At 43.4% G+C, this 24,412-nt stretch overlaps 1 protein-coding gene across 4 annotated transcripts in view; it reads left to right on the top strand.

The window, feature by feature from the left end:
- ASTN2 (astrotactin 2) overlaps positions 1-24,412 on the top strand; it is a 1,014,740-nt gene that overhangs the window by 334,149 nt on the left and 656,179 nt on the right. For all 4 annotated transcript variants that reach the window (XM_030817705.1, XM_030817704.1, XM_030817702.1 and 1 more), the window contains one exon: positions 5,211-5,318. In XM_030817705.1, the coding sequence (XP_030673565.1) occupies positions 5,211-5,318 (108 nt within the window). The remainder of the gene's footprint in view (positions 1-5,210; positions 5,319-24,412) is intronic.

The following is a 24,412-nucleotide window of genomic DNA, read 5'->3' as shown; positions in this document are numbered from 1 at the left end:
TTATATGGATACTCAGAGGCTATATGCCTTGGGTGGCTGCCACCTCCCCAGGATGTCACAGCAGGCAGGAGAGTCAGGGGCCCCCCTCAACCAGTCAGGGGCCCCCTCCAACTATATGATGCAGGATTTCCACTCCTAGGTATATACCCCCAGCCCCAAAACTGAAGATAGGGCATTCAAGGAAGGGCAACCACTTCCTTCCTTTCATTCTGTTAAACACAGATAAGCATCAAGTAATTGAGGAATGTGCCCTGACTCTCACTTCTTGATCTTTGTGCAGAATATTTACATGCAACATACTCTTTTCCCCCATAATAACCATTGAGCTGAGTTCTTGTACCCCTTTTAAAGATGAGATCAGAGGGATTAAATGCCCTGTCCAAGGCCATATGCTAATAAATGAATCAAAGAACTAGAACTCATGTCTGACTCCAATAACTTAATTTCTTTCTACTGAAGTCCATTACTTCCCATGGTTCATGGATAAGCAAATATAAAAACTAACGACTCCAAGTGCCTTGGCAGTAGGGACCATAGATACTGTTGTTTAACAGAATCCCAGCTGTGCCATTTTTTCATCCAGGTCAAAAATCCAAATTGTTTTTTAAGACTCAACATTTTAGTGGAGGTCGTGGCTTATTCATCTTCATCTTGTACTCAGATCCTTGCCCTTAATTGTGCTCAGTAATATTTATTGTACAAATATGTCTAGAACTGTGTTCTTCAATATGGTTAGCACTTGAAATGTGGCTTGTCTGTATTGTGATGTGCTGTAAGCACAAAATGCACACTGGGTTTTGAAGACTTACAAAAAATACATAAAATACTTTAGTAATAACTTTATATTAATTTCATGTTAACATGGTAATATTTTAATATACTGAGTGAAATGCAACATATTCTGGAAATTCGTTTAAACTTTTATTTCTACCTTTTTAATGGGGCTACTGGAACATTTAAAATGGCATATGTGGTTTGCATTATATTTCTATTGAACCTGGTTTATAGACATTGTTTTTGAGCCTCAGTTTTCACTCTGAACACATGGTACTTTAATACTTACAAGAAGGAAATAAAGGTCAGAAGAGTTTGGAAATGGAGGCTTGAGCAGAAGGGAAAGCCTTTATGGAAACCCTTATGGTAGTTATAGGGGTGTGGTCTCTGTGCCTGGACATGTGGAAAGATGGGAGAGTCACAAAGATCTTGCTAAGTCTGATTAGAGTTCCTACAAGAAAACAGGTCCGGGTGTTGGAGTCAATTAAGAGAACTGCTAATCCTTAGTGGTCAACATATCAAGCATTTGCCAGCCCTCTACATCCATATGCATGTATGTGTGTGTGCACACATAGGCACAGACACACACACTTTCCCTGGTTGTATTAGGTATGAAGCAAGCTTTGCAGGTAGACAGACCAAATTTCAATCCCATTTCTCCCACTTACTACCTTATATCACCCCTCTGAGACAGTTACTCATCTATGAAACCAAAACTCATGATACAGTCCTTATAGGGATGGCTGTGGATATTAAACAAAGTATTTGTTCATATTTTATTGTAAACCAGCATTGTAAAAAAGGAATAGATTTACATGCCACTGTCTGAATTTGAATTGTGGTTCTGCTACTTACAAGCTGTGACCCTGGACAAAATATTTAATTTCCATGTGCCTTCATTTTCTCACCAACTGAAATGGGAATAAATGTAGTAACCTACCTCCTAGGGTTCTTGTAAATATGAAATGAGTCAACCCATGTACGGGCTTTAGAATTGTGCCTGGAAGAGATACTGCACTTTGCAAGTGTTAGCTTTTCTTGCATTAGAATTGCCTGGTGACTTTTCTGTCACTCTATCTTGTTCCAGTAGGCAAAGAATAATGTCTGATTCCTGAATGCCAGATTTGTTCACCATGGTAGAGGCATAACAGGTCATGTGTTTAGGATGAGAGGGAAGATAAAGTGGAGATTGGAAGGAAGGAAGGGAGTGAGAATTTTGCTGAAATGTTTCAAAGTGTGGGTGTGGCATCGAAGGGGCTGTGGGGAGAGTTTTGGGTGGCCTCCTAACATGGATAGACCCTCCTTTTTGCTCTGTGGCTCCAGACATAGCAGAAAGTATGGCAGATGTTTTCTGAACATAAGAGAACCACTTTATCAGATGCCTTCATTTTTCCTTTGGCCAAGAATTATGCGTAGATGAACAAAAGTCTTCCTGCCTCCCTTTTTTTTTTTTTTTTTTTTGGAGATGGAGTCTCACTCTATCGCCCAGGCTGGAGTGTAGTGGTGTGATCTCGGCTCACTGCAACCTCCACCTCCCGGGTTCAAGCAATTCTCCTGCCTCAGCCTCCCAAGTAGCTGGGATTACAGGTACATGCTGCCACACCCGGCTAATTTTTTGTACTTTAGTAGAGACGGGGTTTCACCATGTTGACCAGGCTGGTCTCGAACTCCTGAGCTCAGGCAATCTTCCTGCCTTGGCCTCCCAAAGTGCTGGGATTACAGGTGTGAGCCACTGTGCCCAGCCCTTCTCCCTTCTTTTCTTTCTTCTTTCTTCTTCTTCTTCTTTTTTTTTTTAACAGTAAAATATTTTAATGGCAATTTTAAAAGCACTGCTGGCTTCTGGGGACCTCTGCTCTCCAGTCACTTCCAAAATCTCCATGAGGTCCCTGCCAATTCCATTTCAAAGCTGAGCCTTTAAATGGAGAACTGCATCTGGCAGAATCTGAATATCCTGATGTCTCCAGGACCTGCTTTTAGTTGCTGGGGATTGGGGAAGTGTGCACTAAGGTTCCGGGACAGACCTTGCCTGATGACACAGTTTGGGACAAAGATCAAATGTTGTCGTCCTTTGTACTTTCCCACTCATTAGAACATACTGTCTCAAGGAAGGATGGGTGTGGGGAGGCAGATATTAATCTTTCAATTTTACAGAGCCTTAAACTGAGAGGCAGCATCATAAGTGGCTAGAAATTTGAGCTTGGGCATTAGTTCCACCTGGTTTCGAAGTCCACCTTCACTCATTATTAGCAAATCATTTTTCTTTTCTGAGCATCACTTGCCTCATCTGTAAAGTAGGCACAATGATGCCTCTCTCCTAACGGTAGTGTGAGTTCAGAATGAGATATTGTATACAAAGCTCTGAATGCCGTACTTAGCACCTTGACACTCGAAGGATGATCTGCTCTTTCTGGGTTCGCTCGTGAGTGGTTTTAAGGAAAGCAATGTGTATGTTACAGAGAGACCGAATTTGGAGTGGGACAGACTAGCCTTGAAGCTTAACTCTCCTAGTCATCTGCTATGTGACTATGCAAGTAATTTTGCATGTCTAAGCATGTCTTTGCATCTTTGCTTTATTATCTAGTTTGTTAATTACACCACTCTTATGAGTATATCATGATGAGGATTGTCGGCAATAATGTCTACAGATCTTCTAGGTACATAGTAGATTGTGCAGCAATGTTGCTAGAATGAATGAATGTGTAATAACCATATTGCAGAAAAAGTGTCTGCAAGTAGAATTTCTGTATACTGAATGCCATTTCAAATACCCTACCTGAGGAAATTACATAATAAATCCTTTCGTGAATTGAATAACATTTCCCTCTAATGTATGTTTTTCTTCTCCTCAGTTGAAATTTTTGAATAGGTAATAGGTTTGCATGGTGCTTGATTGAAAAGATGCAAAGAGTTTACAGAGAAAAGTAGCCTCCCTCTGTTCCCATCTTTCAGCCACTTAATTCTCCATCCAGGACAACCATTTTTACCAGATTCTTAAGTCTCCTCCCAGAAAGTCTATTACTGTAGATGTCTGAAGCCCCATCAATGAAACAATTTTAAAAACCAAAGTCCTTATTCTCAGGTGCCCATCTACTCACCCCCCAAATCCTCAGAGGCTCTCTCTCCTGGTTATTTCTTCTCTAGAGTAAATAATTTACCAATCCTTTAATCCCTCTCTTTCCATATCCTGTCTTTTTTTTTTTTTGCAATTAAAAATGCAGAAAGCACAAAGATAACAATAAAACATACCCGTGTTTCTCTCTTTGGAATTAATGGCTATTAGTATTGTGGCATAATTGCTTTTAGCCTTCTTTTTTATCCTTTCTGCAATCAGTCGTTCACAGCATATGAATGCATTGCCCTTTTCCCTCCACAGTCCTCTGAGTTTGTCTCTGAAGCACCCTTTGCATTCGTCTCCTCCTCCCATCCTCACTGCACAGGCCCTCCTGCAAGCCCTGACCTCCATTCACCTGGGTGGTCACTGAGCCTCCTTGCTGCTTACCCTGCCTGGCACCCATCCTGCAGCCTAGGTACCACTGGAGTGTTCTTCCTTGTATACACCATGGCTGACCAATTCATACTCTTGCTCCAGAAACTCCCATGAAACCCAAAGTAAAGCTCCCTATCCTCTGTTTGGCACCCAAGGCCTCCCCCTGTGTCATTTCTCCACTTAATGTTGCCTCTGACCGCCCACGTGGCCCATTCCTGAGGGTGCTCAAGCTGGTACCTCTGCTGGAACTCCTTTTTCTACCAGTGCAGCTCCATCCAATCTTCAAGACCTGACTTAAATCTTCGCTCCTGCATAAAACCTTCTCAGGCCTTCCATGTTGAAATGAATTGCACTGCCCTATATTCCTAGCATCTCATTGAGTGGTAAACAGAAGCCATGAATTAGGTTTAAGGCTCCTTAGGATTCCATTTGTCCTCCTGACTAGCTTATGATCCCCTGCCTGGCAAAGACTGAGTCCTATTTATCTTTGTATCTCCAGCGTCTTGCTCTGATCTTGGCATATAGTAAGCACTTTATGGAAATGTGGTAAAAATTAAGTTGTCTAGAGTGTTTTCTAGAGTGTTTGCTTATCACCAAAAGCAAAAATAGCTATCAGGTATTTTATACATTACATCTCCTTTAATCTTCAAAGCAATCTCACAAGGTGAATAGTTTTATCCCTATTTTAGAAAGACAGAACCCAGGGCTCAGAAAGGTGTGTTTTCCCTTCAAGGTCACACAGCCCAGAAGCTGCTGAGTCATGCTTGGACCCAAGATCTGCTTCACTGCAGAGCATGAACTCCTTCCATTTATCACACTGACTCCTGGGTTGCTTGGGATTTATGGAGAGAAGTCTGGGGATGGGATTGCTGATCTCTGGGATGGTTGAGGAATCTCACAAACTTCTGGAGGCCTGGGAGGCTGACTGATAGATTGTGCTTCCTCACAGGGGGAATCAGCTTTGGGAGAGCCAAGGGGACGTCGGGCTCAGAGGCAGACGATGAAACGCAGCTGACGTTCTACACGGAGCAGTACCGCAGTCGCCGCCGCAGCAAAGGTAATAGTGTCCTTGGAAGGTTCCAGAACCAGAGTTTGTAGAAGGAAATCCTGGAAATCAGATTTTGTGTTCACTAGCAAATCCTAAATCTTCTCTAACCTGGTCCCAATCTGGTTAAAACTGAGCTTAGTTATCTGCTGTCCTGGCTATATGGGTGACCTTCAGCATATCCTTTTCCTGGCTTATTCTTTATTTGCTTTCTGTCCTACCTTATTCTTCAAAAAATATTGTGGATTGTTTTTAGTTTATGCAGATTTTTAAAAATTCAAAACAGGAAATGAAATAGCTAATCATATTAATATGAAAATAAGAATAAGGAAAATTCTTCAAACCCAGGTTGGGTTGATGCAGAATAATCCCTTCCATACTGTTTTGTAGTTCTTAGAAGAGGCTGGCAATTTAAGTAAGAAATTCCTGGCAGCCAAAGTGTAAAGGGAAACATACTCAGAAATAAAATGTACAGAGTTAATGGGAAAGAATCAAGCATTTGTTCAGGAAATTTTACTTACCAGACCAGAGATAAAGTCCTCTACTCGGTATGTATAAATAAGATGTCATGTGCCTTTCTAGACAGTTTCTTCAACAGGCAAAATTCAGTATTGGTGCATAATTATTCCTCACAATGGCACTCAATGTACGGGGATGGCCAAATGCTGAAGCAGGACTCCACAAAGGTCTAAAACCTGTGGCCAAGATCCATCGTTCTCTGATGATTCAACGTGCTCTGAAGGGAAAACATACCATATTTCAGGCAATTGCCTGTGAATGTAATTCTTCATCTTGGATTGTCCATAAGGACCGGAAAGCAGCCAGTTTGAGATTGCATTCTTGGAAGAGACCCTCCTGGGGTACAAACATGGATTCCATGCCAGTGATAAAGGGCAGATCCATTGATGGGCTTTAACCACCCACTGAAAAGAAGGTCCTGTGACAAACAAGTCCAGGTCATGTGGCAGGGAACCTGGCCCTCCTCTCCTACCTCCACAAAGAGGTGGGCTGAGAAGTAGCTGGGGCAGGGAGAAGGAGTAGGAGGAAGCTTTCTCACAAACCATGCTGCATGCATTCTATCCATGCACAGCAGACATTGCAAGAGTGCAGATCCCCATAGCTTCCGTGTGCTCCTTTTACTCTTAGGCAAGTTATTTGCCTTCTGTATGCCTCAGTTTTTCATCTACAAGCCGGACCTTGTAACTGCCTCATGGGGTTGTGGATGAATTTTGATTAACCTATGTAAAAAATTTATGGTGCCTGGTGTATGCTAAAAGCAAAATAAGTCAGACATTATTAATGTCAGTTCAGTTCTTATTGTTGTTTTTCCTATCTCCTCACCTCTGGCATCTTTCACTGAAAAGCCCCACGTGGGAGGAGTGTTTTTTCCATTGACACATTACATGGGAAGGGTTTGCAGCCTCTGTAGCCATTGGAAAAATGGGATCTGCCTCTCAGTCCTTTCCACTCCTCAGCTTTCTCCACTTGATCTTAACCAGAAAACCGAGAAGCAGTCCTCAGCTTCCAGGAATCTGCACTGGAGATTTAGAAGTTGACGATTGATGATTCTTGACTGGTCTTCTCCCTCACACAATCCAGCAGCCAGAATTAGGGCTGGGGAAGTCAGTGGGTCCCCTCAGCAGGCCTGGGCTATTTATAGATAATTGGAAAACCATTCATCACCGAGCATGCCCCTCATAAATTGTAGTTCAACTTAGAAAAGCAAAAGCAAGCTACAGGCCTCGAGATGAATGATTTAACCCAGCAACTCCTTTCTTTCTCTCTCCTTTCATCCCTTCATTCTTTCCTCCCTCTCTCCCTCCCTTCTTCCCTCTTTCCTTTCCTCTCCTCTCCTCTCCTTTCCTCCCTCCCTTCCTTCCTCCCTTCCTCCCTTTCTTCCTCCCTCCCTCCCTCCCTTTCTCCCTCCTTTCTTTCTTCCTTTCATACATACTACAAATATTTGCTCTGCACCAACTACACGCCTTCCACTCTTCTAGGCACTGGGGACACAAACCAAGCAACAATTTAAAATTCCTCCTCTTGTGGGGTTTGTATTATATCAAAATACAAATCTATTAGATGGTGATAAATGCTAAGAGAAAAGAAGACAACAAGGAAGGGAACTGAGAGAATATGGAAGGAATTGAATGCTTAGATTCAGTGAGCATAAATTACCCTACCCTTTTTGCAGGATCACAGGGAGAGCTTTCTTAATACTGTGTTTGATGTTGTTAGGTTGTTGCTGTTGCTGCCGCAGCTGCTATAATTTTTTGTTGTTGAATACAGAGAGTGAATTTGGTTCTGCAACATCTTTGTTCTAGGCAAATGAACTTAGAACCCAATGTCTCAGTCTGCAAGTACCACAGTTCTTCATGAAAGGGCTGTGATCCATTTTTTTCTGTTTCATATAGTTTGGGCAGGAGTTAGGGTGCCTTCAGCATTCACTGACTTAATGGGAAAAATGCAGAGGATAGAGGTGATCCAAGGGAGGTCCAGGAGCCCTTGGTGATACTAAAAGCATGGATTCTGGTGGTGGCTTACGTGGGTTCAAATCCCAGCACCCCCCCGCCCCACTTACTGGCAATGTCATATTAATCATGGAACTTAACGTCTCTGTGCATCAATTCCCTAAGCTGTAAAATGAGGGATATTAAGATGAAAGCATAGAGAGCTGTTCTAAAGATTAAAATTACTTGATACCTGCAAAGCATTCAGTTGGAGATAGGGAGGGAGAGAAATTGTGGCAGAGTAAAGCTGCGAGAAGGACCATTGGATTTACTGTGGGGACAGGAAGGGCGTCTCAGATCTGCTACCAACTCACTGTGTGACCTTAGTAAAGTCTCTTTTGTTATCCAGATCTCTGTTTTTCAATCTGAAACATGGGAGAGTAGACAGGTGGATCTTCTCTGAGATCTCTTCTTACTTGTATGTGAATGGGACATGGGGCATATTTCTGAGAATCTCCTGTTATTGGGATGTACCTGGCTTCCAGCTTCAGCTTCCTTTGCACTCTCTTTACCTCCCCCATGTCCAGTGCCACTCCCCTTTCCTGTTTCTCTCCTTTAGGGTCTAACTGTGACACTAGAATGATTCTGTTGTCCCCTTTGGCTGTGCTGATGGGTTCTTTCTTCCCTACACCCCCAGGCCTGCCTGGACCTGTAACATCCCAGTCCTCTCCTGTTCCTTTGCCATCACCATTTCAGCTCCTCTTTAGCAAAGGCAATGACTCAGCAGTTCCCTGCAGTCTGCCCAGGGGTGTGTGAGCCAGCCCAGCTGTGACACAGAAGAGATGATGAAGTTCAAGGAGGTAGGGGAAGAAAGAGATAAAAGTACCAGGAAAGGCAACTCCTTGTGCTAGTTAAGAATGGTCATCTAATAGCATTTGGGACTCCACATGAATTCACTATAACCATTTCAGGTCTATCTGAAAAATAGGAGCTGAGCTGTGTTTTCCAAATCTCGAGGCATGTGGGCTTTGATAAAGACATTCAACTTTACCATCTTTGAAGTACTCAGAAGGAAGTTGAGTCTTTGGGGCCATGTGTGTGTGACAGGAACAGTGATTTTCAGTCCTGGCTTTGCCACCACGTTTCTGTGTGACCTTGGCCAAGTCCCTGCTGGTCTCTGAGTCTCACTTTTTCAGTCTCTAAGTAGAGATTTAAGAGGAGTGCTCAGAAGCAACTTGATCAGCACTGGTTAGGGGGCCTGCACTGCAGTTCAGACTGTTTCAGATGTTAGAAGATTTTGGAAGACAAAGTTATTGAACTGAGCATTTCAGATTATCCCAGCTTTGGGAGAAGAAAGACACGATAAACAGCAACTAAATATGGGAGGGCTTCCTGAAAGAATTGAGGCTGGGAAGTTGCCTGAGTCTCAGACATGGCTCTGCCTCTTTTCATCCATGGGACATGAACCAGTATTCTCAAATTCCCATCTTTAAAATGCAGTCACTACATGTCCCTCACAGGATCATTGTGAAGATTAAAATAATGAGTATCTCCTTTATAACTTCAACTTCTGCCAACAAGTTCTCCCCTTCTCCACTGCTGCCATCCTAGTCCCTGCCACCTGCATCCTTTGCTTTAAAACTGCTAAAAGTCCTCTCTTGCTAAAAGTCTCCTTTGCTGTCTTCCAGCCCATTCTCAATCATGTAGCCAGAGTGATCATCTTTACAAATGTAAATAGGGATCATGTCGTTTCTCCTCTTGCAAGCTTTCAATGATCTCCTTTTGCCTTCAGGATGAAATGGAAACTCCCTACACACCTGCAATCCTGAGTGATCTTGCCCTGCCTCTCTCCCCAGGGTTCTGTCTGCTCCTTCCCTCCCCACCCCACTTCTCCCCCGGGGCCTCTTCCTCAGCACTCCTGCATCTGTACTGCCACAGCCTTCACAACATTTGTCTCCTGGAATGCTCTTCCCTGCCGTTTGACTCATTCACCTGGCCCCCATCACGTGAGACCTCCACTTAAATGACATATTTTCTGCAAAGCTGTCCGTACCTGAGTTAATTTCCCTGTCTCATTCTATACCAGAGGCTGTGCTGTACCCCCTTTGTAGACTTGGTCACCACTATAATTTTACATTCACTGATATGCTCCCTGAGTACTATTTGTGTCCTCCACTGAACTGGAAACTTCACGAGGATAGACACATTATCATTTGTGTCCAGTTTTGTCCTCAACACCAAGCACAGGGGGATGGGCTCATAGTAGGCACTGGGTGAATATTTTGAATGAATGAATGAATGAATGATGAGTGAATGGATGAAAGAAACACCTGCACAGTGTTTGGCTTATAGCTGTTCAGGATAGAGGCTGCTTTTCTGTCTGCCCCCTCTTGTTTTATCTCGCTTTATGCCTGCCTGCTGGAAAAGGGCCTGCTCTCCTCTTCCCTTCTTTTTCCTGCTCCTGGTAAGCAGAGCTGGGGCCTTACCTCTCCCTATTTTTCTACTTCAAGGCCACCAGGAAGGCCATGCCCAGCAGTGGCAAGAGGGCCTTGGTGGTGAAAAGCACACTCTGCCTGGGTTCTTTGAGTGTGACTGTCCTATGTGCCATCTGGGAACGATGTAACCAGGCCAGAAGGCTGCGTGGCAGAAAAGGTTACACTGAGGGCTAGTGGTGGGGAGTGGGGCATGGAGGAGAAGGAGAGAGGAAATCTCTAACAAGTATTTGTACATAGATCTCTCTCTTAGCATATCCCATGAGAGAAATAGGACTGGCATTAGATTCAGCCAGACCTGGCTGTGAGTCCTGACCTCACCTTGTCATCCCTTCCATGTGGCCCTGGGTGGATTTTAACCTGTGGGTGCTTCCCTTTGCATAAAATGGACCTGTTGACACCCACCTCACAGAGTAAGCACCCAGTGGAAGGTGCTGGGTCTTACCCAAAGATGCCCAAGAAATATTTGTTCTGTCTTCTAATATTTTCTTTCCCTTCAAAACATTCTGAGCTCCAAACTAAATCAGCTCAAATCCCATTTTCAGCAATAGGATCCATTATGAAAGACATTTGATGTATAGTTTGGAAGTACTTTGTCTTTCCTGAGCTTTAGGCTCTTTGTAACAAGGAGAATGGGACTATTTTGGAGAGGTGTCTGGTATTTCCAGGTAGGACCTCTTCCCAAAGCACAAAACTGTAGCCACCAATATGGAGAGTGGAAGGAAGGAGCAAAAGGCAAAGGGATGGAGAAACAGAGGTGGAGAGACCAAGATATATGTGTCTGGTGGGATTTCCTAAATAAGGGGTCAGGAACATTTTTCTGTAAGTGGCCAATTAACAAACATTTTCGGCTTTGCAGGCCTTCCAGTCCCTGTTGGACCTACTCAACTTTGTTGTTAGACTGTGTGAAACCTGCCGTAGGCAACACATAGATGAATGGACATAAATATTTTCTAATAAACGTTATTTTTAAAAACAGGTGCTAGTTCAGATTTCACCCATGAACCTTAGATGACTCCTGCCTTAAACCATTGATATGTTACCCTTATCTGTATGTCTGGTCCAGGAAGCATGTGTACAAATTCACCATGCTCTGTGAAAATATGTCTAACCCCATATCATATATGATCATTCTGTCTAAGTCTATTTGTTGCCCATCAGTCAATGAATGGATAAAGAAACTGTCATATATATATATATATATATATATATATATATATATACATACATACATACATACATGATGGAATACTAGTTGGCCATAAAAAGGAATGAATTAACGGCATTTGCAGCAACCTGGATGAGATTGGAGACTACTATTCTAAGTGAAGTATCTCAGGAATGGAAAACTAAACATCGTATGTTCTCACTGATATGTGGGAGCTAAGCTAAGTTGACGTAAAGGCATAAGAAGAATACAATGGACTTTGGGGACTTGCGGGGAAGGGTGGGAGGGGGGTGAGGGATAAAAGACTACAAATAGGGTACAGTGTATACTGCTCAGGTGATGGGTGAACCAAAATCTCAGAAATCACCACTAAAGAACTTACTCATGTAACCAAATACCACCTGTACCCCAATAACCTATGGAAAAAAATAATGGAAAAAAAAGCACAAACAAAAAATAAACAAAAGGATCTATTTGTCATGCAAGGCATTCTATGTTTGATCAAGTAAATAACCCTCCAATATATCATTGTTTTAAGTGTGCCAATTCTAATGGCATTTTACAGAATTAAGTAATAAACTAGCTAATGTAATAGGTTACTAGTGGGAAGAATTTGACATATATTCATCAGAGGTGATACTCCATAGAGCAAAGCATGTTGGACTCAGAGTCAGGAGATGTGTGCTCAAGTCCACACCTCACCATTAACTAGCTTAGTGACCTTGGCAAGCCTGTGCTCCCTTGGGACCTCAACTTTCTTATTGTCATACAAGGATATTTAGATCATATGTCATCAAGACTGAGCCCCATTATAATTTAGCCTGTATTTGTGGAATAAGCGACCCTACTAACCATGCTGCTGGGCAGTGAGAAAATGGAGCCTCAGCACCCAACCTCACAGCGGTTACAGTCTCTGGAGGCAAGGAGTGTGCAAACTCACACAGGGAAACCTTGCTAATCAGGATAAGCTTCTGTACAGCTGAAAGTCCAGATGAGAAGTACAGGTGGTTTGCCCAGCCCTGGGCACAATGCTGAGCAGGAGACAGAGCTGTTACAGCTGCTGGATCATTTCAGTAGTGCAGGCACCCAGCATGAACCTCCCAGCCCAGCTCTGTGCTGTATGAGTTTGGGTGCATCTCTCTGCCTCTCTGGACCTCGCTTTTCTCATCTGCAGGTTGCTCAGCCAGTTATAGAAATCCAGGTTTTCTGATCCCCAATCTCACGTACTTTCCTCTGAGCTTTGCTGCTTAGTTCTCCAGCAGAGAGAAGCAGAGCACGAGTGCTACTGGTTGTCTTATTTCTTTGTTTTAGATTCTTGTTTTAATTTGGCAATTCCTAAGCTGGGATTTTCTGTAAATAAGAACCACTGAATCCATAAGCAAAACTTTGTACTAAGGTATATGGATGTATGACTTTTCTTTATGATTCTCTCCCCGCCTCCAACACACACACAGTTTAATCCTGTTTTCGAGGAAAAGGATAGGTGAGGAAAAGTTCAAGTCATATCTGCAGAGGAGGTCTTTGGGAACTGAAGCCTCCTGTTATGAAATATAAGCCGTGAGTCCCAAAATGGATCAGAGACTTCAGGAAATGAAAATGGGATGAAGTGAAAGCTGAGCATCTGCAGAAGAGTACCTGCCAAGGTGTGAGGGCGGATGGTACATGGTACACTGGGGAAGGGGGTGGAGGAGAGATGCCAGAACTGAGTAGAGCCCAAATTCATGTGCAGGAATGATGGAAAATGAGGCTGGAGAAAGAGGCAGCAACTGTGCCTTGACCACTGACCAAGGGCTTACCTCATCCTTTATCCATCACTTCTCATCAAACAACAATGTTCCGTTTCACTCTAAGGGTAATCCATTCAATCTTCCATTTTATGCACATAAAAACCAAGGCTCAGAGAAGGGAAACATTTTCCTCAAGGTTAAAAATGTCATCTCCTCAAATGACAAATCAAATGGGGCAAAATGTTAACAACAGGTGAAGCTAGGCCAAAGATAGATAGGTGTTCTTTGTACTCTTCTTATCTTTGCAACTTTGTCAGGTTGAAATTATTTCCAGTAATACACCCAGAAAATAGTGGGGCTTCTAGGTTGTACACAGGCATTGGAATCAGTAAACATGGGGTCAGATCTTTGCTCTGCCATTTCCTAGCGTTGCAGAACCTAAGGCAAGACACATTTGTTCTCTGACCTCAGTTTCTCTTGGGTAAAGGAGGATAAGTGTAGTAGTTGTCCTTCTGTTCTACTTTGGGCTTGTTATGAGGATTAAACGAGATAACATAAGCAGAGGAAATGCTTAGCTGAGTGCATCCACCATGTGATTGTTTCATTGCTAGCCAGTTACAGCACATCAGTGCCTAAGCCACACAGGCTCCAGGTCCTCTTTCTAATGTACTAGCTTGCAAATTAATCTGACTTCTAGAAAAACAATAGTGACCAGGCACAGTGGCTCACTCCTGTAATCTCGGTACTTTGGGAGGCCAAGGTGGGTGGATTACTTAAGCCTGGGAGTTCCGGACCAGCCTGGGCAACATGACGAAACCCCGTCTCTACAAAAAAATTAGCCAGATGTAGTGGCATGTGCCTTTCATTCTAGCTACTCGGGAGGCTGAGGCTGGAGGATTGCTTGAGCTCTGGAGGTCAAGGCTGCAGTGAGCCGTGATTGCACTTCTGCACTAAAGACTGGGCATCAGAGTGAGACCCTGTCTCAAAAACAAACAAACAAACAAAAAAACAAAAAACAAACATTTTTCTTGAAAATGTGGATTTTGTAGGCCTAGCCCCTTGGGGACATTGTGATGCAGCTTTTCACGTCACCGTCCTCTGCTTCTTGCCTAAATTTAGGTAGCCTTGCTCATGGGCAGATCTACTGGCTGCCCTCTGCCAACCTGCAGAGCACGCCCCCAGGACCTGCTACTCAGAACAGAGTAAACACTGAAGACAGATCAATCCGTATTCTATCAGCCTCTAAGTCATTGTAGCCAGAGTAAACTGGGAGACAGGGCTAGGCTTTAAGGAGAGGAAATGGTGTCCAAGATATGGGGCAGATCAGCCTGCTACTCCCTAACCTGCAGGGATTCCCACTGAGGACAACACGACTAGAGGCTCAAGAAAAAGGGCTAGCTAGAGGACCCACAGGTGAATGCATCAGCGCCTTCATGGAGTGGGTTTATCTGGTTAGTACAGGGCCTGGACATGGGTACAGGGAAAGCAGGGGGAAGTTAAGACGGGGTGGAAAGCCAGGGGAGAGAGCGCTGGGTGAGGGACAGGAGGAGGAAGAGCCAAGCAAGAGAATGTCATGAAATCACTGGAAGTCCTAAGACTTGGGTGTTTTGTTTTTGTTTGTTTGTTTGTTTTTGAGATGGAGTTTTGCTCTTGTTGCCCAAGCTGGAGGTGCAATGGCACGATTTCGGCTCACTGCAACCTCCACCACCTGAGTTCAAGCAATTCTCCTGTCTCAGCCTCCCGAGTAGCTGGGACTACAGGCACATGCCACCATGCCTGGCTAATTTTTTCTATTTTTAGTAGAGGTGGGGTTTCACCATGTTAGCCAGGATGGTCTCGATTTCATGACCTCATGATCCACCTGCCTCGTCTTCCCAAAGTGCTGGGATTACAGGCGTGAGCCACCACGCCCGGCCAAGACTTGAGTTTCAATCCTAGGTGTCTCTTGTTTGGTTAAGAGGCTTTGAGCAAGGCTTTGGGCCTCAGTTTCCTATCTGTAGACCAGCAAGGTAGAATTTGACCCTCTCTGAGTTCACAATAAAACCATTCTAGGGTCCACAATAGAAATGGGTTCAACAAGAAGGGAGATAGAGGAAAAGAACAGAAGAAACTGTATTAGTTTTGTTGAATTATCTCTATGCTGTTCTGTTCTCTCTAAATGCATCATTTCATATTATTCTAAGCAACACCAGGAGAAGGGATTATTTTTCTCTCCATTTTACAGATGAAGAAACTAAGAATTGAGAGGGTTCACTTTCCTGAGGCTGCCATGAGTTAAGGGAAGTTTGAATTTGTATTTAAGCTATTTGATTTCAAAATCTGGTCAGGCCATTATAAGGATGAATGAGATAAATCACGTAAAGTGCATACAACAGTGCCTGACACGAGGCATATACTCAAAAAGATACAGGAAGAGGATACCCATATCTGTGTCTGATACAGCAAACCTGATCATATGCCTGAGAACTTCCTGGTATTAGCTCTGTAACCCCTGGGATGGTGGGGAAAGGTAGCCTGGGAGGGGCTGGGACCAGAAATAGTGATGGTCAGAACCAGCTCAGGCACTGAAAAGTTAGTTCAGTATGGAGGACAAAAGGCAGCATCCATGGGACCAGCCGTCCCAGGGCACCACCAACAAAGGGGGCCTGGTATTTGGGCAGGTAGGAAAACATATGACAAGGTTGACTTCCAGTGCTGTGCAGGGACCAGCCCATCCCGGTTTAGTGAGAGCCTATTGTACTCATCTATTCCCAACTCTGCTGTAAGTGATGCCACATTGGGAGCTTGTAATCAGCCATAGGAGAAAGATTCAAACTATGGAAATTGGAAAATACTTAAAATATTTTAAAAGAGCTGCTTGCTCTTGCTTGGAGAGCCCATTGTTAAACAATTACCAGCACGCCACTGGGGAGAACTGTCGGTAAGAAGAAAGAACTTAGCCACAGGCTAGGATTCAAAGACCATTTTCTAGAAATAGTCTAAGCAATCCAGAATCTTCCCTGAGGATGCTGCACTAGATGATGAAGGGTTGTGGGGGGTGTGGAGGGCAGGCACAAAGCAAACTACAACATCCAAGGCCCAAGGAAGAGGATTCCTTTTCAGAAACAAGACAATAAGGTCAGCTGGAGAAGCTGAATATTTAGGGCCTGCTTAGGAGGCTGGGCACTCTGGTGCTTCCTACTTAAGATAATCGTGAGTTCTAGGACCTAGATCAGGGCAGGTGTCCTCAGCTGTGTGGGAAAAAGAGCTGTCAGGGCTGGGTAGTTCTTTAGCCTAAATAAATCTCAGAATCACTTTTTAAAATGCCAATTCCAAGAATCAACCCATTTCATAGGACTGTCTGGCCAAAAGTCTGGATATAAGTATGAAATCCTTTTCAGATTCTAATTATTTAATATCAGCCAGCATCGAGAACCACCACTCTCAAGCTTCCTTGATATATCAGCCAACAGCACATTCCAATTCCCATCCTGGCTTTGGGACCCTATGGAGTGTATCCCCCCATTTCCCAAGCCTGGAACTTGGATAGCCATTATAAGGGGAATAACTACTTATAGCAACTATGTATTGAGTGTCACTTTTGTATCAGGTCTATTGCACATTCACTAATCTTCCCAGCAATCAGTTGTTGTCCTTGTGTCTATTTAAAAGAACAAAACTGAAACAAAGCAGAGTAGCTTCTTCAAGATAACGGAACCAATAAGTTGCATAGCTGTGGCTTGAATTGGGTTTCGGTTGACTCCAAAGACTGTTCATGGTCACAATCCCCCAGAACTGTCCCCTAAGAGAACTTTGTAGGTTTTTGCCCATTTTTGCTTACCATAACTCTTGCCCAAATATTCAGCTGTTTGTGGTTTGTGGGAGTGGACTCCTTCCTCCAGAAGGTTCTGGTAGTTCATACAGGCTTTCTGGAGAGATTCTAGTTTCTCTCATGGACAGAGAAACTGGGAGTTTGGATTCCCTTTAATGGTAAGCACAGTAAAATGCAGTAAAATACAGAAGCCTAGCTTTGATCTACATCTGCATTTGGCCATATTTAATGAGACATTAGAGAAGAGAAAATTATGTATTCAGAAATTGTTATGGGCTTAAAAAGCTCCTGTCTCTATTCTCTTCCTTCCTTCAAACCTCAAAGAAAATAGACATTGGCTTTTTTTTTTTTTTTTTTTTTTTTTTTCTTAAAGATCCCTTCTGGACTACTTCTACCCAAACCCACAGAAACGTCAAGCAGTCTTGGCAAATGAGGGTTCCTTGAATGCAGAAAGAAAGCCAGCTAACTACAAAAACTCCCCCCTCCAGCCCATGATGGTCCCTGAAATATTGTTTAAATTGTTCTCTGTACTCCTCTTCCTGTGCAATGCCAGCCAGCTCAGCACCTGACAGCCCGCCATCGAAGGGAGGGAGATGGCTGTCAGGAATCAAATGGGAGACCAAAGGCGATAAAGCAAACATGTCGTTTTAGTTGCTTACACTAGCGAGAAGGAATAATCAGTCTCTCTTGCCTTCTTGTTTTTCAACTAGACTCAGCAGGATTCCCCCACCCGCCTTTCCTTAGAATGAGAGACTGTGACTTTTTGCTTCCCGCCCCAAGCAAGAACGCTCTGTCATTCCCTTTCTTCCCAATCCTGTGAGATGTCCAGGGTTCTCTTACCCCTGAAAAACTCTTTTCCAGATAAAGAGACCATGCCACTGGTCATGGGCACCCACTGTATGTCACCAGCTGTGTGAGATGCTTGCATGCATAACCTTATTTAATCCTGACTCTCAGTTTGGGAGATTTTGGGCAAGTAAACGTACCTTCCCAGGCCTGGATTTCCTTCTCTCAAAATTGGAAATGATAATCCTATCTCACAAGGTTTTTGTGATGGCTAAATAGTGTCATGTGTTATTAGAATATAAGGTATGTGAAGGAAGACAGTGAGAAAATGTCTGGGAAGGATAAATTCAGCCAGATTGAGAAAGGCTTTGAATGCCAAGTTCATTTATTTTTTTATTTGCGTAATCAACAATGTTTACTAAATATCTAATTCCACTGAGACTCTTTGCTAAAGACCAGGAATATGGTGGGAAATAGACCAATAGGATGGATTTCCTTATGAAATTTCTAGTCATGCCAGAGGAAAAAGGGGAGAGTGTGTTTCACAAATAGACACGTGAATAAATATATTATTCCAAACTGTGAGGACTGCCTCTGATGAAAAGAAAAGAGGAACTAATGTAATCAGGAGACTCATGAAATATAACTTTGAGAAGCCAATACTACAGCTTATACCTGAAAGATGGACGGAAGGTGGCCAAGCTCTAAAAAATGGCATGTCTGTGTGAGCAGGAAAGAGCCTGCACTTGAACCTCCATGAAATGGCGAGTCTATGAAGGGTGTTTTTTGTTAGCTTTGTTTTGTTTTTTGAGACAGTCTCACTCTGTCACCCAGGATAGAGTGCAGTGGCATGACCCCAGCTCACTGCAACCTCTGCCTCTCAGGTTCAAGTGATTCTCGTGCCTCAGTCTCCCAAGTAGCTGGAACCACAGGCATGCGCCACCATGCCCGGGTAATTTTTTTGTATTTTTAGTAGAGATGGGGTTTCACCATGTTGGCCAGGCTGGTCTTGAATTCCTGACCTCAGGCGATCTGCCCGCCTCGGCCAGGAAGGCATTTACTGTTGAAGGAAGGGATCTATTATTTCATTTCTGTTTTAGGAAGATCACACTTTCTACAGAAGAGGAAGAACTGGAAGAGAGTGAGACTGAAGGTAGGGAGACTAGTTAGAAGGTTATTGGGGTAGAATGGGAACACTCTGGGTGAGGATGGGAAGGTTTAGATACAGGAACATGTTAAAAATAGTGTTAGAGGAACCCAATGACTGATTGGCTCCAAGAAGGTGAGCCACTGAAGATTGCCGAAAATGAGCATTGGTTTCCAGCATAGGGACTGGGAGAATCACACAGCCAGGCAAGGAAGGAGGGGTAAGTGTTCAGGAGAGAAAGAGACTAGTTGGATTTTGGAGCTGCTGCCTTTGAGGTGCCTGTGAGCCATCCAGATGGGGACATTTGCCAACCAGATCTGAGCTCAAGAGTGTTCTAGTTGAGGGGAGAGTGTGGGTGTCAGCACTCTGTGGTCGTGTATTAGTTTTCTATGAGTAACCAGTTGACAGAAACATAGCAGCTTCAAGCAACATGCATTTATTAACTCCCAGTTTTGTAGGTGAAAGTCCAGTCATGGCATAACTGGGTTCTTTACTCATGATCATGTAAGAGGCTGAAGTCAAGGGGTCAGTGGACTGCCATTGCAGCTGACATGCAGAATCCTCTTCCAAGCTTATGTGGTTGTTGGCAGAATTCATTTCCTTGTAGCTGTATGAGTGATGTGCCTGTTTTCCTGCCAGCTGTCAGCAGGGACCACTGTCAGATCTTAGAGGCCACTCTGAAGCCCTTGCCACATGCCTCCCCTCTAGGCGGTTCACAACATGCCTATTCAAGGCCAGCAGGAGATCATCACACTTTGACTCTCCTCCTTCAAGGCCCTGTTCTCTTTTAAGGGCTCACTTGATTCAGCCAGGACGACCCAAGATGAACTTCTTTCTGAGGAACTCAATGTCAAGTTATTTGAGACCTTTAGTACATTTGAAAAATCCTTTCACCCTTGTCATATAATGTAATCTAATTATGGAGTGATATCCTATCATAGTCACAGTGGCACCCACATTAAGGGGAGTATACAGACAGTGTGCAGGGGGTGGGAATCTTGGAGGCTATTTTAAAATTCCACCTCCTATCTGGAAGTAAATAAAGGCATGACAGTAGGAAACTATTGTAGGAGGGGGTGTAGACTGGAAAGTGAAGGGGCTGAGGGTATGTTTCTTATTTATGGATTCTGGGTAGGAAATGTCCTTCCCTCAACATCTTTGGTGCAAATAAAACTAGTGCTCCACGTGAAGAAAACAGATGCCACAGCCCAGGGGCATTTGTCATAAGAACAGCTGAGAGACTGCAGGACAAGTGGATTCAGGGGAGATTTGTAACTAACAGTGCAAGGCACTCAGCATGCATAACAATGTGCAGCACCCCAAGTCACTCAGTCAAACCCATTCTGTGTTTCACTGGCAAAGGATTTTTTTCTTCCACGGCTCCCATTGGGCAAATTTGCCATCTGCCTTTTCTAATTGGAGTAGACTTTAAAAAAAGTGGCCTCTACTCTGGTTCGGGAGCTAAAATGCTGGAGAGCTTTGGGGAAGTCCCCTTGGCTCTCTGTTCATTACATTTGGGTGTGATGTTTGAATAAATTACATCAGAGGCCTCTTAATGCTCTGAAATTTTATGCTTTTATTCGTTTAATACACATTGTAGATTCTAGAAACAGTTCTCTGGGGTGTCAAGGGTTAGCAAGACATGGCTCCAGCCCTTAGGAAGCTCCTTCCTAGGCTTCTGTCTGTGGAAGAAGTCAAGACCACTGACTCCTAAGCTCATCTCTCTGCTCCAAGGGTATCTGTGGACCTGAGCTCTTTCAACCTTATTCGTGGTGGTATACTTACTGTTTTTACCTTTTCTTCAACCAGTGTAAAATAATGTAATAATTCTACTAAAGAGACATAGAAAAATAGACAGAAATGAAAACCTTCGAGAGCTCATTTTGTTTTTTCCCCATCCTCATTTCCTGCACACTCTTTCTTATCCTTGCAACCATAATCTTCACACATTTGCACTCCTGTTTTTTTCACTTGGCATTATATTGCCATATTTTTTTCTGTGACACTGTACATTTTTCTTGAAGTGCTAAACCTAAACATAGTCATTGTAGCATAATCTCTAATATTGAAAAATTAGAATGAGCTCAAATGTCCAACAATAGGAGGATGGCTAAGTAAATGATGATGCATCCACTTGAGAGAATATTATACAGCCAGATAAGTGTGAATGAAGCATGAGTTTTTGAAGAAGGGCAGAATTTACAAACCACAATAACTACTTTTAAGGACAAACAAATCAACTCATTTAAAAAGAAATATGTAGGTGAATCACAATGTTATATATTATGCATGTATTTACCCTTCTGTTTATTATTTATACTCTGCCTGTTCCTGAAAGGGATTTGAGGTGGGTGGATTTGCTGGAGGTAGTTTAATGTGCAGTGTTTAATTTGTGGTCTTGGAGCCAGACACACATAGTTATGTGTCCTGGCAGTGTGAATCTTGGGAGGTCACTCTAACCAACCCACAATTTTCTCAGCTGTGTAATGGCCATTCTTGTAGCTCCTTCTTCTACGAGTGGTTTCAAGATTGTAATGAAATAATAAAAGCAACGAACTTAGCACAGGTCCTGGAGAAGATGGTAAGTGATGAACAATTGTGGCCTTAGATCTGACTACTTTAACTTATACAGGAGGAGACTGTGTTTCTATAACTAGGGCAGCTGCTCTCAATTGTCTATGATACAATTAGATTGACCTGAAATCTTGAAAAACAGTGTTCATCCCTTTTATTATTTATTCAAGCCATCATGTATCTGGTCTTGGAATCCCTGGAGGAAAGAATATATCTCACTTTTACTTAATTGTGAAAAACACAGAAGAAAGAGAAAGAAAAATCAAAAGTAAATATCCAGTTGAAAAGGGTTCTAGAACATGAGAAGGTTCTAGACCTTTTTCTCTGTCCATGAAGCATGATGTTGTCAGTAAAGGGCTCTTTCCCCTTGTATCATGGTTCCCAACCCTATCTGCATAGTAAACACACTTAGGTTTAAATAACAAATACCTAACTTTGGACCTCAGTCCAGAGTTTGATTTAATAGGTTTAGGTGGAGACTGGGCATGCTGGTTGGTCGATCTGTCTGCCTGTCTCTCTCTCTCTCTCTCAACAGGGTCTCATTCTGTCACTCAGGCTGGAGTGCAGTGGTGCCATCACAGCTCACACCAGCCTTGACCTCCCAGCCTCAGGCAGCCTTCCTTCCCCATCCCCCCAGGTAGCTAGGACCACAGTCACGTACCACCACGTGTGGCTAATTTTTAAGTTATTTGTAGAGACAGGATCTTACTGTGTTGCCCAGGCTGGTCTCGAACTCCTGGACTCAAGTGAACCTCCTGCTACGGCCTCTGGATGTGCTGGGATCACAGGTGTGATTCACTGTACCAGCCTTCTTTTTAAAAGCTCTCCAGAAGCAACCATAGTTGATGGCCGGGTACAGTGGCCCAAGCCTGTAATCTCAGCACTTTGGGAGGCTGAGGCAGGCAGATTGCCTGAGGTCAGGAGTTCAAGACCAGCCTGGCTAACATGGTGAAACCCCCTCTCTACTAAAAATACAAAAATTAGCAGGGTATGGTGGCCCATACCTGTAATCCCAGCTACTCGGGAGGCCGAGGCAGGAGAATCACTTGAACCTGGGAGGTGGAGGTAGCAGTGAGCCAAAGTCGTGCCACTGCACTCCAGATTGAGCAGCAGAGTGAGACTCCATCTCAAAAAATAAAAATAAAAAGCTCTCCAGGAGCAGCAATAGTTGAGAATAATTGCCTTAAGGAACCAAGGCATAGATGGTTAAGACTGGTGGTCTCTGCCCTCCAGCCATTTTCAAGCTATAGAGGGCATAATAAATAATAGAGAATATCAGATCAATTAAATTCTGTGGGCTTGGTTCTTCTCTGGTTAAATAAACTACAATTCTGTAATGTCTTTCCTGATTCTCTAATTCGATGCTTCTAATAACACAGTATTTTTGTTTTTATGTTTTAACCAAAGTAAGATAATGCAATGTGAGTCATATGTCCATGGCTGAGGTGCTTTGGAGTAAGGGCTTTGGGATACAAAACGCCATAAATCAAGGATGGCTCTTCAATGGATAAAAATATAGAGACAGATGTCTGATGAAATAATGGTGGAAAACTGGAAACAGGGAGAAAATATAATGGGCGCTCAAAAAATAACAACTTATTTTTTAAATTTTTCTTCCTCTTTTTGGACCTCAGTTTCCTAATATATAAAGTGTAATGTTGTATTACATGACTTATAAAGGCTTTTCTAGCTCTGATGTTCTACAGGATATTTTTAGCTGGATACAAGAAGACTTGGGTGTGGTGAGAAAAAATATTATTTCTATATACAAGTCCAAGGGAGGAGCTCACCTAGGAAGGAGGATGCAGATTTACTCTTTACACAAGTCAGGAAGGCAGGGCTGTGCTAACATAGGCTGGGACTTGAAAGGTGCATATTACAGATTAGCATAAGCAAGACAATTCTGAGAGTCAGAGTTCTTGTCTGCTTCCATAGTGAGTGAGTTCCCCATCATTAGATGAATGCAAGCAAAATTTGAACAATATCCTGTGGAGGATGTTCTGAAAGAAATTCAAACATTGGATGAAGGGCCAGGTTAAGGTCCTTAGCAGCCTCAAGAATATCATTACATCGTTTTTAGGGATATTGTTTTTGTTTTGTTGTTGTTGTTGTTGTTGTTATTTAGACAAAGTCTTGCTCTGTCGCCCAGGCTGGAGTGCAGTGGCACTATCTTAGCTCACCGCAGCCTCCATCTGCCAGGTTCAAATGATTCTCCTGCCTCAGCCTCCCAAGTAGCTGGAATTACAGGTGCTCGCCACCGTGGCTTGCTAATTTTTATATTTTAAGTAGAGATGGGCTTTCACCATGTTGCCCAGGCTGGTCTTGAACTCCCGGGCTTAAGTGATTTACCCGCCTCAGCCTCCCAAAGTGCTGGGATTACAAGCATGAGCTACCGCACCCGGCCGGGATATTGCTTACTTACTTTATAGCTCCTCACTTAACTCTTACAACAACCCAGAGAAGTAGACATTGTGAATATCCCCACCTCACCTCATGGATAACAACCCTAAGATATGGAAAGTTTAAGTCACTTGCTCAGAACTGCACCCAGATAGGAGACAGAACAAGGACAGGACCTCCACTGAGTCTCACTCCAAAGCTCCTCTCTGTGCTAATGCAGCTGGCCTTCCATCTCTGTTTCTCCACCTGATGGCAGAGCCCAAGCCTGGCTCATATTGATTGTGTCTGTCCCTTGTTTCCTCCCAACCTCTGTCTCTCTCCCCTGCCTGCTCTCCCACATGTATTTACGCTGGGCTGCCTGGTAACAAACGGCTCGTTACCATGCGGAGGGCGACAGCCGGGCGATTAGTGAAATTTGTTACCCATGCGTCTCTGAACAAAATTAAATTAAAAGTGCTGCTTCGCTGTCAAGATAAGGGCCAAGCTGCTGAGATAATTTTTCACTCTCAAACACTCAATTACCCAGTGAGGCTGGATCAGATACAATCAAAGGG

The sequence above is a fragment of the Nomascus leucogenys genome, chromosome 8, assembly GCF_006542625.1.
Source record: "Nomascus leucogenys isolate Asia chromosome 8, Asia_NLE_v1, whole genome shotgun sequence".
NCBI classification, from domain to species: Eukaryota; Metazoa; Chordata; class Mammalia; order Primates; family Hylobatidae; genus Nomascus; species Nomascus leucogenys.
Note: the sequence above shows the minus strand (reverse complement) of the source record. Positions and strands in the feature narration are given on the sequence as shown.